At 37.0% G+C, this 15,480-nt stretch overlaps 1 protein-coding gene across 3 annotated transcripts in view; it reads left to right on the top strand.

The window, feature by feature from the left end:
- FLRT2 (fibronectin leucine rich transmembrane protein 2) overlaps positions 1-13,656 on the top strand; it is a 60,182-nt gene extending 46,526 nt beyond the window's left edge. For all 3 annotated transcript variants that reach the window (XM_040068606.2, XM_058421200.1, XM_040068607.1), the window contains exon 2: positions 7,012-13,656. In XM_040068606.2, coding sequence (XP_039924540.1) covers positions 7,414-9,399 — 1,986 coding nt within the window. In that variant the 5' untranslated portion in view covers positions 7,012-7,413 and the 3' untranslated portion in view covers positions 9,400-13,656. The remainder of the gene's footprint in view (positions 1-7,011) is intronic.
- Positions 13,657-15,480: the final 1,824 nt, after the last annotated feature.

Genomic DNA, 15,480 nt, shown 5'->3' with positions numbered 1-15,480 from the left:
TCAGGTACAGGCAATTAAAGATTTTGCTTTTTAATTTGTCATATGTGTCCTCATTAACTTTTGCTCTAACAACTACAATTAATTGAAATACTAGGCTTGGATGTTTCCTACATTAGAATTCAGGACTCCACAGGCAGGATATTCTTAATGGCAGTTTTCAATTTCTAGAACTCCTAAGATAAAATTATCAATAGAAATTGGTCCCTGCAAGATTAATTCAGGCACACAGCCATTCAGATAAGACTGGATGGTATGAAAACAAAAGCATGAATTTGAATGGATATGTTTTCCACTAGCTGTTCTACAGTATTTCATTTATGGGTTTTATTAACAAAAATAGTCTTATTTTTTAAGATTATTTAATGACAAAATTTGTATTTACCTGTATGTGCATGAGCAAGGACTTTTTTTTTTTTTTTTTTTTTTTTTTGCCACAGACTACAAACACAGTTGTTTGTGGGCTCAGAGGTTTGTCAGTTTTCACAGGTGAGGTAGTCTTGATGAAGTTGTGCATTGTCAAATTTTCAGAATAACTTCCTTTTGTTACGATTCAGTAACTGGTAAACACAGGAATGAAGAAAACATTAGTCTAGGTAGTCTCCACACCTGAACTTCGGCACTTCAACACCCATTTATGGCGGAGTCTGAGGAGCTGAGCAGGGTGTGTCGTACGCCACAGTGCCTGACGGGGTGACTGGCAGCTTTGAATCCATGGCCACACCTGAGGCATTAATGCTATTGATCTTGTAGCTGTTTCAGCTCTGCTTCCTGGAGTGCAGCAGTCACTCTAGTGATTATGTCTTGCAGTAAGTTCTCTCTCTTGACCTGTTACTGGTTCCTGTTAATATGTGCAAGGAAAAAGATCTGTTCTACCCTAGCTTTTTCCCCCAAAAACCTATCTTTTTTCCATTATTTGTTCTCTTTTCTCTCCTTCACTCTTACGTGCCTCCTCATGCCTATGAAGTAATGTCACTCTGTAGTAACCCACAAGTAAAAAGTTTTGAACCATGAAGCTGGGAATAGTGCTTTTATAAGACTACATGAACATTAATTTTTGCAGTAGCAGAGTCCTATACAACTCAGTTTGTCAGGTATGTAACAGAGACACTATCAAACTAGTCAGCAGTCACAGACAACTTCGAGGAAGAAATGTGTGCATGTGTGCGAGTTCAGACAGAGTGGGAAGAGAGCAAGTCCCACATTTATTTATTTATTTGTTTATTCAGGGGAGAGAAAGTTTCCTGCTGGCTTAGCTCCCTCTCCTGGCAGTCAGGAATTGGGCTGTATCAAAGTCCTGTTGAACCTGTACACTACCCAAATTTCCAAAGACAAAGTTCTTGTTCACTATAATAGCATACCTTTAATAAAGGGATTTCCTGAAGCCCCCTGAAGCCTGCATCCTTCTGGGCAATGTGTCTGCATAATAATTTTCAGGAATGTAGCTGGAGGATTACAGAAGAAACAGAAGAAGAAGGATGGCAAATAAGGTCTTTGCACCCATTGTTGAAAGATCTACGGTCTTCTGAATTTTCTCCTGTCTCCACCAAGGCAGATCCAAATCAATTTCACTTGCATCCTCAGGCTGCCTGACCTGAGGTTTTGAGAATAATTATAATTGCAAATTGCGAAGTAAAACCAGAAACATCCTGTTCAGAGTAGAAAAAAGCACGAGTTCAGATGTGTCCATTTGCTGAATCATTTTGCTAACTGTATTGCAAAGATAGTAACGCCCTTCTCTGCCAAAATCAGTTCACCTAGACTTCATTGTGTCTGTAACAGTGTACAGAGACACTCTAAGGTTTCTTTCCTATACCAGCTACTGATCATTATCCTGTCATCAACACTCAATCTAGAAGAGTGCACCAAGGATGGTTTCTTCCTCTCTATCTCTTTTTCTTCTCTTTTTCTTTCTCCTTACCTCCTCTTCTTACATAATACACACCCATAACTATGAAGCAGCCAGAACAGCAGGCATGCAAAAGGGCTTCCTGTAAAAGCATTTTGATTCCTTTGGGTCATTTTTCCTGTGCCTTTGATGCAGAGATTATAGACTCACATTAAAATTTGAACACAAAGTTCAAACCCAAGTAACTCAGAGAAATATGTACAACAAACCATCACCCAAGGCTCCTAATCACTTAAAAAAAAAAAAAAAAAATCCCAAAAAAACCAAAACACCAGGATATTCATTAATGTGTACACTCACAGATATGAACTCTACTTATATGGAAAAAAGGCATGTGTCAGGTATTGTGTAATTTTTCTTGCTACCAGTTGATAGAAATGCAGGGACATTTTTCTTAAGAACAAAAAACTCTGTACTAGATTTCATATGAATGGAATTAGATTTGTTTTCTGTTTGTCATTCAATTCCAGACATAATTGCCTTGTACTTACTGTATATTATAATTATGTAGAGTAAGATTATGACTTGATTATAACCCTGGTCTGAAGTACAGCCAAGAAAATTTATGCCAAATGGTTTAGTGCTAAATAAGAGTCACTGACTGGTAATAGTGCAAAGAATAGGTATGACCATTTGGTTTTGGTTTTGCTTGTCTTTCGATTTATGTTGCATGATACTCAGGTCCAGATAAACAGATGAGCTGCTGGGAAAAGTGGTGTTAAGTGGTTAGACTGTCAGGAAAAAAAGGGATTTGGAGTCATTTGACTTTTTTTTTTTTTTTTTTTTTTTTTTTTTTTTTAATTGTTATAAGGATTCCTTGAAGGAAAGAATAGCCAAGTATTCTTAATTTTATTATCTCTGAAAAATGTATAGCCTTAATGTGGACCATGGTTAGGGTAATGAAGACAGACAACCTGGCTTTAGGAACACCTCAAAATTCTGTGCTTATAAACCTAGGGCTGTAAGTATTCATATACAGGCTTGGCTCCATATGCTATCTTCTCCCTTTATTCTTGTTATCTAACCTGAATGTCTCTAGGTTCTCAGGTATCCAGAGACCTTGACTGCATGTTTGGGAGACTGTAGAATGAAAAATGGGAAAGATGGTTCTAAAGGCAGCTTTGGAGATTCTTTAGACAGGGTAGGCAGAGCCACTGAAGCAGTGTACCAGTCAGTGAGGTAGGAAAACGTTCCACAAGCAGACTACTAGTGAGTTGATTTTTTTTCCCCTAGATGCCACAAATTTATAATTGAATATAATTTTCAGTAATATATTAATTATTTCATGGTTATGCACAGCAGTGTGACAAAGGATGGAAGTTGTATGGAGGATTCTGACCAATAAACATATGACTGATAAAAAACTTTCACCTTCCCAACTTACAGACAGATGTTTCAACCCTTATAATATCTTTAATCAAATACTTTATATTTTATCCAGTACATAAAGACAGAATTTTTCTTTTCCAGCTAGCATCAGTGATGCCAAAAGGGAATTTAAACAAGGCAGGTTTAAAAAAAGACAGTGATATAAAAATGTTGATCAGACATGCGTTGTAAGTTACGAAAATAAATATTTCCATTGATTGCAGGAACTACTAAGCCAAATTTTCAGACTTGGCCCCCTAAAACACGTGATATTTTCTCATCCATTTCAATGTAGTTTTCTTAACTTCATTGTATCCTTCCTTAAATCCTAATGGGATTTAATATCTTGGCTGCAGTAGGGCAGGAAATGTCTGACACACTTGGAAGATATAACTTGTGTCTAAGGAGGATATTGTGAGAAATAATAGAAATCAAGTTTACAGGGGAGGAAATAGAAGCAAAAATTACCAAATTGGTGATGGAAAAATGTGCTATTACTGAGGCATTAGCTTTTTGATTTCTTTAATTTTAAGTTAATTGTGACAATTGTCTTTTTCTCTTCCTAGGTTGGTTTATAGAGCTTTCTGACTTCAGATAAGCAGTTACTGCCACCTATAGCTTGTCAGTCAACTCCCAAGATTTACACTCACAATAGTTAAGGAATGTCTTTAATTCCTCCACTTCCAAATTTCTACTTCTGAAAAAATCAGTAAATTTACAGAGAGATTCAGTTTAGTATTTGCATTCATATTGAAAACAGAGCTTGCTTTAGGAAGCCAGCATGCCAGGAGTGGGGTGGAGGAAGCTTAGTGACTCTACCTTCAGTTTGGGCAGTTTACTGAAGGAAAAACTGTTTACACTTTTCTAGCCTTTTGGAATTTACAGACGATGGTTTTCCTTCCAAAAGTTTCTCTTTTTTTAGTCAAGCAAGTTTCCAACTCTTCAATCTTTTTAATGTCTTTGGGGTAGAGATTTTGGGGTAGGGAACTCACTTTTGCATTGGGGAAAAATACAGCAACCATGAGTTCTACTTTAAGATAGTATTAAGCAGTTGTAAAAGTCTGCTGAAGTAAGACCCTTCCCAAAAAAGTTATTTAAATACATTCAGTTTTATCCTTGCTTCCTCATTCTTTACCTCTGCCACACCACAGTCAACCCTGAAGTCATAAATATTTAGTTAGATATGCCCTTGTGCTCTTGCTTAGTATGATCCAGAGTCGTACCAAATACATATAATCTGTGCTGATTTTTATTGTATCAGTTTATTAAGAACTGTTACCTAGATTTTAGGATACTGGCAATAATAAGAGGACTACCATCACAAGGGAAGAAAACATTAGGAAAGTTTTAACAGATTTCTAATAGCAAAATCCATGTAATAAAAAAAAAGGAGAGAAACTCCAGAAGTGACTGTCCAAAGCTCTTTTTCTTGTAATATCTAATGAGAAGTTCTGTGTGCTTGATCTAATTTGTTTGAATCATTACTGAAGTCTTTAATTCAGGTGCCACATCTTCTTGGGAGAGAGGTACACTGGACAGAGTACTAGAATGAAGTGAATGCATAAATCAGTTTTAATATGACAATCCCTTCTTAGGAGATTCCCAGCGAACCAGGAACTGCAGCTGTCCGTGGCTGCATGTTCTTAACTGGGCTTTCTATTATACCTGGGAGTGAAATAAAACCTAATCAGTAACTGGACTTACAATTGGAAGCAAGATTAGTGTAGGGTATTGGATCTGTTAAGAGGTACAGGTGGTCTCTCTCTGATGATGATGGAAAAGTGAGAGAACTATTTTTACTCTGTGTGGTCCCAAGCTTCGTAGAGGATGCTCTGCATATCCATTCTCATTTTAAAAGAGAGTGTCATGACAGATCAGAGCACTGTGATCTAGATGGGAGCCAGGCCGTATTAAAGGCGGATAAACTGTCACACTTAGACTCATGTTAGAATGTAATCCTGTTAGGAGTTTCTCTACAGGATCACGTCATCTGGCATAATTGAAAAGAAATCACTCCTGACTGAAATATGCCTGTCAGAGAGAAAACCATGTCGGTTACCTAATCTTACTGGTTTTTATAAAAGGACAATACACAGTATAAACTGTACTACAGTATTACATATTCATATCTTTGAAATTTGAATTCATAATGATAAACAGGAATTTACAGAGTCTCACTTTTTTATCTTCAGCTGTTTGAACCTTGAGGCTGATACCTGATAATGTTGTAAATAAATACAGTAATCTGCAAGTGAATGGTTGAAGGGTTATAACAATTTGACTCCTAAGGATGCTTTCCACACTACATAGGATTCCCAAAAGTAGCATCAGGAACATGTTATAAACCACAGAGCTGTATCAGAAGAACAAGGTTTTATGTATGACTAAAGTAAGTTTCTTTCTGAATGACCTGGATGTTCTTAAACACTTTAAATAAATATAAATATAATAATATTAATTAATTAATTAATTAAAGCAACCACCATTTTGAAACAGGATTTTTGTTCAAAATCCCAGCCTGAATTTTGATCTAGATAAACAAAACCTGGAAAATTACTGTGCTTATGTCACTGCAATTGAAGACCCTGAGATCTGCACATACTTTGTACTTGCCGAGGTTGATATCCTTCATTAGGTCCAACTATGTATAATGCATGGGGAGCAGGGGGACGACAATGATTGGAAACAACTTATAACAAGACAAGATAACATCAAACAACACAGTACCTTTCATTGCATGCTTTAGAGAGTGGTAATGTTTGGTTATAGATCTGAAAAATAAATAGTAGCTGGAAACATAAAAAGAATGCCTACAAGCTGAAAATACACATTAAGGAACTCAACTGTACTAAAACTAACACACTTGTTTATGTAGCCATTCACAGATAACTGTGTAGCAAAATTAAAAGCCATATCTAACCTTTATGGTTTCAAAGGAAGTGTTCTGCAAAACTGCCATAGTTTGAGCTGATCTCCTAAAACAATACCTTAGCAGATGTGAGCCTGTTTCATTTAGTGGAAAGCAAGTTGTGAAATCTATTGACAGCACAGTTCTCATCAGAACCAAGACCAAGATGATAGTTTTAGCAAATATGCGTCTTACATGTAGCAGGGTATCTTACATTCGTGGACTACCATACTTGTTTAAAAGATTCTCCTCATAAGTCTCTAATTCACTAAAGTGAGGTACAGTAAGTTAGCAGTGCCCATTAATTTGGACAGTATATGTAATGGTATTACAGAAACAAAAGCAGAGTATTCCAGAGTCTGGTAGAAAATGAAAAAAATGGTAGAGTGTGATTAAATAATACAACCCAGAGTCTACTCTGTCAGGCATCAGTGAATAACAGTCATTGAAGTCAGTGGTTCCGCAAAAGAAAAATAATTATCTGAGCAAAAATTTCCAGTTAAATGGTTTAGGTTTGGGGTTGGTTTTAGTTCTAGAATTTTTAACAGACTGTGAGAGGACAAAGACTGGAGGTATAGTATGCAAATGCAAGTAATAGATACAACTTTCATTGAAGTCCTTCAGTCATTGCAATGACTTTGCATCAAATCTATTTCAAGACTATTTAACAGTAATATTAAGCTAATGTTTAATATTAATGCCCTTTTTTCCTTTTTTTCCCCAGAAATCCATAAAGAGCTCAGCCTTAGAATAGTCTTCTAATGGGTTTGATCTCCCCTATTAAACATTTCATGCTATTCAGCTTTTGCTTTTCTCTTTCCTTTTACAGGCAGGCCAGATCTGGCAGATAGCGGATATGAGGACTTTGCTGACTTCAGAAAGCTGACAGAAACCAACAGACTTCAGTGAAATACCCTTCCAAGCACAGAGACTTTTCGTAGCTTTAAAGTAACCTGTTGTTCATCTGCAAAGACATGGCTACTGGTTCTTTCAGCACACATGGAAGAAGGCAACAAACATTGTAACCCTGGATAATAAGACTGTATTTTCCTTATCAAAAGTAGGAGGTAGGCCAATTATAAAAGGATTATTTTATGCTTAGCCTCCAGAACTTTAACTCTGGCCTGAACACTGGACATAAGTAGAAGCCAATTTTAATGACCTGAGATTTTGTTACCTGTGCATTATTATTGTTATCAGTTCTTTGGTACTTTATTTCTTTAAATTAGAAATGGGTTCGTGGACTAAAATGTGGCCCATGGATTGGGCTCTTCTCATGAAATCATGGCTTATCTTCTCCCTGGGGGTCTACATACAGGTCTCCAAAACCTTGGCCTGCCCAAAAGTTTGCCGCTGTGACCGAAACTTTGTCTACTGTAATGAACGAAGCTTGACCTCAGTGCCTCTTGGGATACCGGAGGGTGTAACCGTGCTCTACCTCCATAATAACCAAATTAATAATGCTGGATTTCCTGCAGAGTTGCACAATGTCCAGTCTGTGCACACAGTCTACCTGTATGGTAATCAGTTGGATGAATTCCCCATGAACCTGCCCAAGAATGTCAGGGTTCTCCACCTGCAGGAAAACAACATTCAGACCATTTCACGTGCTGCTCTTGCTCAGCTTTTGAAGCTGGAAGAACTGCACCTGGATGACAACTCCATCTCCACTGTTGGTGTTGAGGATGGGGCGTTCCAGGAAGCCATCAGCCTCAAGCTTCTGTTCTTGTCCAAGAATCACTTAAGCAGTGTGCCGGTAGGCCTTCCACTGGACTTACAAGAACTTCGTGTAGACGAAAACCGAATTGCTGTCATTTCAGACCTGGCCTTCCAGAATCTTACAAGTCTGGAGCGTCTGATTGTGGATGGCAATCTCCTTACTAATAAAGGCATAGCCGAAGGCACCTTTAGCCACCTCTCCAAACTCAAGGAATTCTCAATAGTTCGGAATTCACTGACTTACCCTCCTCCTGATCTTCCAGGTACACATCTACTAAGACTTTACTTGCAGGACAACCAGATAACCCATATACCACTTACCGCCTTTTCAAACCTCCACAAACTGGAACGTCTTGATATTTCCAACAATCAACTTCGGATGTTGGCAAAGGGAGTATTTGATAATCTCCATAACCTGAGACAACTCACTGTAAGGAATAATCCCTGGTTATGTGACTGCAGTATTAAGTGGGTCACTGAATGGCTCAAATTTATTCCTCCTTCCATCAATGTACGGGGTTTTATGTGCCAGGGACCAGAGCAGGTCCGAGGTATGGCAGTCAGGGAGCTCAACATGAATATGTTGTCATGTCCCACCACCACACCTGGTCTACCACTTATCATCACCCCAGTCCCAGCTACAACCATGCCAACTACATTAGTTCCCAGCTCATCATTTCCTCCCTCAAGTAGTAAATATAATCCTCTCACTCCCATCATAGCCACACTCCCCACTGTGCCTGACAGGGAGGACAGAGAGAGGGTGACACCTCCTTTGTCTGAATGGATTCAACTCTCCATCCATTTTGTGAATGACACTTGCATCCAAGTCAACTGGATGTCACTTTTTACCGTGATGGCCTATAAACTCACGTGGGTTAAGATGGGCCATAGTCTAGTAGGAGGAATTGTTCATGAACGAATTATTAGTGGTGAGAAGCAGCAATCAAGCTTGGTAAATCTGGAGCCCAAATCCACTTACCGGATTTGTTTGGTTCCACTGGATACTTACAACAACTACCGAACTGGAGAAGACACTGTCTGTTCAGAAGCCACAACCAAGGCTTCCTTTTTGAATGGCAGCAACATCCCTTCTAGCCATGAGCAGACAACTTCTCAGAACCTAGGCTCCCCATTTCTGCTGGCAGGGTTGATTGGGGGTGCAGTGATATTTGTCCTCGTGGTCTTGCTCAGCATTTTTTGCTGGCACATGCACAAAAAAGGTCGTTACACCTCCCAGAAGTGGAAATATAACCGGGGCCGTCGGAAAGATGACTACTGTGAGGCAGGGACCAAGAAGGACAACTCCATCCTGGAGATGACGGAAACCAGCTTCCAGATTGTCTCCTTAAATAACGATCAGCTCCTTAAAGGAGATTTCAGACTGCAGCCCATTTATACCCCAAACGGGGGCATTAACTACACAGACTGCCACATCCCCAACAACATGCGATACTGCAACAGCAACGTCTCAGACCTGGAGCACTGTCATACGTGATAGTGAGGGAAGATGGGGGTCTCCAGGACAAGGAGAAAAAACTCTAGAAAAAATAAGCCCCCTAACAATAATGAAAAAAAAATTACATTTGATAAATGTTACACAGATGCATTTATGCATTGGAATACTCTGTAATTTATACGGTGTATTATATAACGGGATTTAAAAAAAAAAAAAAAAAGTGCTATCTTTTCTATTTCAAGTTAATTGCAAATGGTTTTGTAACTCTTTGCTTTTTAAATCTTTAAAAAATATTGCTGAGTACTGTACAGGGTTGTACAATAAGAACCCAATGTCATGGCAAAGGAAAGAATTACTCATTCTTTAAACATTAACCACTTTGCTGTCGAAGCAGTCTGAGGGATGTTAAGTTTCTAGGTGTCCTGGAATACAGGAAAATAAGTGCATATTAAAACAGGGTCACTAGGAACAGACAAAATCAATTCCGATAAAACGGGCACAACCCTTCTGACTTGAACCCAGCAGTTGCTGTTGAGCTTCAAACAATTGGAAATACATCCGTTCCTCTTTGTCAGTTCTGCACTTCTCACCTCCAACTGAAAGCTGGAGTTCAGAGTGCTGCCAAAAAAACCTACTTTCTTGTTTGATTACTTTTCTTTCAAACTACTCAGAATAGGAAATGTGCAAAGAGCAGCGTCAAACTCAAAGTGACCTTGATTCCTATTTGCAAAAGTTGCTCGGTAAATGTCCCCAATACTAGATACTTTATCTTAGAAACTGTTTGTGTTTTTCATTAGGATTAAGAAGCTTTAGGCATTCTCTGACTCTTCTCAGTGGGAGGTGAAGGTTATGTAACAGTGTGTAACAGAGAGCTGTCATTAAGTTGCACCTCTTATATACAGCATCATTTGTTGACATAGCATGTTCAGCTAAAACCAGAGTGGGGGAAATCCTGAGTGCCCCGATCTCTGCAGTCAGTATTCATGTACATGTTCATGTAATTTGAAATCTAAAAGTGCAGATTGCTGAAAACATGGTGCAAAATATAATGGCAATGGAAAGGTTTTGGTAATAATTTGTGTGGTTCAAGCTTTGTTTGACTTAGGGGTCTGAGTTATGTTCAGTATGGAGAAATAGAAAAAAAAAAAAAAAAAGACAAAAAGAGAGAACAAACAAGAAATATATTGTAAAAACTTATTTAGTACTGGAAAGACCTCCAGGGCTATTATGAACTGAAATATGTTTAGTGGGGAAAATCTTGTACAAATCTTGGTGGGATTTGTTTGTTTGTTTTGCTTTTTTTCCCCTTCCCAATTAAAGTATACAGAGATTGACATTAACTAAGCATTCAATTGACTGGGGAATTTTGAGAACACAGGTACACAGTGCCCCTCTGGATTACCCTTCTTTCACCTTCAGCATTTTTGAGTTTTTCATAATTATTTCTGCTTCACAAGCAGCAGGTGGGTTTAGAATTTGCTTTTTTGTACCCTCAGATTGTTTGGCTGCAATACCTTCTCAGTCCTTGAGTTTTACATGCACTGTGCAAAACATCATGCTTGTATTAAAACCATAATGCAGCTCTCAAAATTGTGCAATGTTTCAGCCACACTGCTAACACAATGACTGCCAAGAACTGTGGTGGAATCTAATTATTTGGGGGTTTTTCAGTTTGCCTTTTTAATGTATCTAATTTTCTCCTGAGTTTGGGGACAAGCTAAAGCTACATCACATTGAAAACAAACAAACAAACAAACACCCCAAAAATAATCAAAACAAAAAAAGATCGAGACAAAACTTCCCTGAGGTAGTAGGGAACCAAAGAGACAAAGTTTACAGTGATTACCTAGGGATAGACAGAAAGTTGCTGCATGTGGATTGGAAGTAAAGGCTGAAGCACTTTCACAGTGGAATGCTTAGAATTTTCACTTTATGAAGCTCCTTATGCTGGAAGAGAGGGTTTAAATCCTTTCCTTCGCTCATTTCATTCAACCCATTCTTGAAACTCAGCAGTCTATAAGCATGTCTTTCCTGCAATTCAGATCACAGGATAACACTAATTTTCTGCAGCCAAAAAATGAACCCAGTTATGATTAATGGCAAAGTACAACCATTTTGTAAGGAATCATGTCCTTCCACCAACACATTTTAAAATCACATTTGGAATTCCACTCCATATTCTATATATTTGCTATTTTCTCCAGCTATAGAAGTATTCTAAACAACCTGTACCAGCTACTCTTAATAGTTAAGTCACTAAAATTTTGCTGATTAAAGGTTTACCATACGAGTTCAAATGGCATAATTTTAGAAATGTCTATGCAAAGTGGAGGCATTTTTCCGTGATCTGTTTACTGAAGATGATGATAAGGTTGATATTTTTGGGCTTTGGTTCTTTATTTTGGTGGTATTTTTGTAGGTTTTTTTTTGTTTGCTTTGTTTAACATATTTTAGGTGCCACAGCTCAAAAGACAAGCAGCAAATAGTTGTGCTTCTGAACACTTTTGTTACATGCTGGAGTTTGCTTGAAGTTAAGCAAAGCCAGTGATTCCTGATGGGTGTGGACATAGTATTTAATTTCAATGAAATGACCAGTTGTACATTTGGTTTCAAAAGTCCCCCTTTGAAAGTACATGCTTACTAGAATTTCGTACTTCAATGACTGATGTAGGAGGAATCTTCTGTTCCAGACCTTAGAATACCATAGGCACCTTATTTATAGCAATTGACTTATTCAGGGAGTTTGGCCTGTACTGCAGGTGGATGATCCACAAGCCCAACCTGATGACAACAAATCTGGTTACTTCTCAAATAGGGTGAAAATAGAAGGCATTCACAAACTGTTTGTTTTGATTGTGAATGATGAAACATATATATATCTACCTATCTATATATATATCTATATATAGATCGATATATGTATGTAGACCATGACTTGCTTACCTAGATCAAAAAACAATGATATTAAAGATAGCGTACTTTATGCTTGTTTTCGGTATGAAGAAAGATATACCCATTTGTATGGGATACTGACAAAAGTTTCTTTACTTATAAAGACTCTTCTGAAAAAACATAGCAAGCGCCTTATACCGAAATTTGTGGATAGAGCTGGCCATAGTATCGAAAAAAGTTCAGAGCTGTAATCAGCTGAAGGGTTATATGTATTATTTGATGAATGTTTCTCCCAATTTAATTGTTCCTTAGCTCCAGAGCAGTAATTGTATTTCAGCCTACAAAAGAATTTGGGACTTCTCAAAATGCCAGTCACACAAACATCTGAGATTTCATTTCAGTTCCCACCTAGATAAGCACTTAGTGAGCTAATTTCACTAGGTAAAGTATGTAGAAGTCAGTTAAAAATAGACAATAATCTTTCGGAAGTAAAAACTTAAAGGCTAGTAGTTTTTTCTTTGGGATTTGTAAAAATTGGGTGATCTTCACTTAGAACAAATATCTGACCACATATAATAACTAAAGGCAGGAGAGCAGAAGTGCCAAATATGTGCATGTACAACTCACTCAAAATGTTCACTTTTAATCAAGTTCATTGGATCTGGTGACAAATTATTTTTTTCAGACAAAATCTCACCCACCTTCCATTGTATACTGCTAGTAGTTGACATAGATGTGAAGAAAGATTGGTGAGTAGAATAACATAATAATTTAAGTGAAATTGTGTTAAAGAAGTATCAATATACTGCTTTTCCCAGTTCCTTCCCAGAACTTGGGTTCCTTCTGTATACATATTTATTTACAAACAGGTCCTTATTTTCATGGATTCTGTCACTTTAACCAGTGTTCCTTGCATGTGGCTTGCTGGCAGAAGCAAACACCTGATTAATGCATGGACTTTGTGTTAACAGGTTCTTATAGGAACGTTATTACTGAATTTCTTAATAAGAATTTATGGGGAATAAGCTACTTTGAATTGAAAATATATTAGCGGTTTTCCCTGTAAGCCAATAAAGGACTACACTGACTATCATATAAAACAGAAAAATTAAGTAGCATATGATATTTGCTACTAGAGTAGTTCAACTATATTTTTCTCTGAATAATTTTCTTTTTTTCATGAGAGCAACTTTCTCCATCTGAAAAAATTATTAATTTCAGTTTTGAAAACAAAAGAACTTTATTCATATTGATATTATTGTTTTAAGGGTCTACATAAGGCACTTTATTAGTGGCATTGAAGTGAAAGTTCAGTCTCAGCTTTTGACAGTAAAGTGGTTAATTCCCATTGAATTCTACATTTATAGTACTTCTTCACCTTAAATTTAACATGGAGATATTAAAGGTTGGTGGGTTTTGTTGGTTTTTTTTGTTTGTTTTTTTTTTTTGTTTGTTTGTTTTTTTTTTTTTTTTTTTTTTTTGTTTTGTTTTTTTTTCTTTAGAACATGAGAATTATGGTTTTACACATGACTTATCTTTACAGCTCAGTGGAAAAACAAAACAGAAGTGAGTGCCAAAACAAAAGCTACTGGCTCTGAACCTCATCAAATCCTGCCTGATGCTCTCTTCTAAACACAGAGATAATCCTAGGAAGCTGATGATCACTCCTTCCCTGAACTCTATTGAACAGGGCACTTTGTATCCCAGATGATACTACAGGCAATATTGAAGAATTTGGCATTAAACTTTTGTACAGCAGAGAATGTTTTGCTCTTTAAAAGGACGTTGGCTAGTAGTCCATAAGGAAAACTAGCACAGAAGAGATTTGGCAACCTTTTATTACACTGGGGCTCTGTGGAAATGTGCCTCATGAGAGCTGAATTCTGATCCTCTCAGAAACAGATAAGCTACTAAAATTGTTATGATGAGTTGATCCCAAATATCTGAAGATGATCTTTCATAAAATTGATTTTAACTGAGATATGCACACTTGATTCTTTTCTGTGTTTGGTATACTTTCTATCTTTAACATGGAAAAATAGATGGTTTGAAGTCTGCGTTATCTGTTTTCTGCAATCTGCCATGTTGCACGCATTGTTAACTTCAAAACCTCACTATACACTATATATTATCTTGTTGACATATTCAGTAAAGAGTTATTTTAAAAAATACAACAATCTTGCTGTATTTATATGAGCAAGTTAATTAAAATAAGGATGTGGGCTTCTGAAAGGGACAAAAAAAATCAAATTTTTGTACTTTCATTTATAGAGAAATTTTCAGGTGTTCCACTGAAACTTCTGTCTCTTCAATCCTTTCTTCAGTTTCTAAAAAACAAATAACATGTCACTCAAAGAGTTAAATATTTTTTACCTCAGTTTCTCAGATTTGGTCTTATCTTCAAAAGGTTATATCTTTCTAATATGCATATAGAAAAGCAATGTAAAATGGGAACAGACTGTACTCCAGTGTTTGCAATTAATAGGTACACTTAGGTACAGGTCTATAACAAATATATATATGTGGAAGCTGTGACTCGTTCTATGCATAACCATTTGATAAATGTGTTTGACATTCATCTATAACAATCATGAATCTGTTTTTTAACCACTATTACCTATTTAATCTGTTTCCTTGACATGAAATATGATTATTTTCCCAATTCTCCCTTCAAAAGTGTTCTTGAATTTTTCAGAATGCACAACATTCATACATAAGCCTTAATAAATTTTTGTATAAAGCAAATCTTATACATAGCACACATGGTAGTATATACTATATATGAAGAGATGGTTTAGCTACTGAGAAATGGAAATTGCCCCTCTTCTCCTTCCATATACAAGAACCAATTTTTTGCTTTACCAGAAAGTGAGATACTAAATGATGCAAGCTATGCTGTTTCAAAGCTTAGAAATTTAATATTGCTGAGTGTCACAGTTCCTCAACAAATTATCTTCCTCTCTTTCTTAACCCTAAATATCATGTAAAACTACCAAGGGCTTGTGTGCAGTATATCCACAACTAGTCCTGCCTCCTTTCCCCTGTAATATGCCTCCCCTGATTTGATGTTTCTACTGAAGCACATTAGACCCTGGTAAAACTAAAAACTACTTGCCTCACCACAGGAGGGTGGACAGTAGAGATAATGAAAATGACAAATGCCTGCCATCAGTTATGTATTTCTGACCATGAGGGCATCATAATTTTCAACTGACAATATTTTCTGTC

Source organism: Hirundo rustica, chromosome 6 (genome assembly GCF_015227805.2).
Source record: "Hirundo rustica isolate bHirRus1 chromosome 6, bHirRus1.pri.v3, whole genome shotgun sequence".
NCBI classification, from domain to species: domain Eukaryota; kingdom Metazoa; phylum Chordata; class Aves; order Passeriformes; family Hirundinidae; genus Hirundo; species Hirundo rustica.
This window is presented reverse-complemented; position numbering and strand designations above follow the sequence as displayed.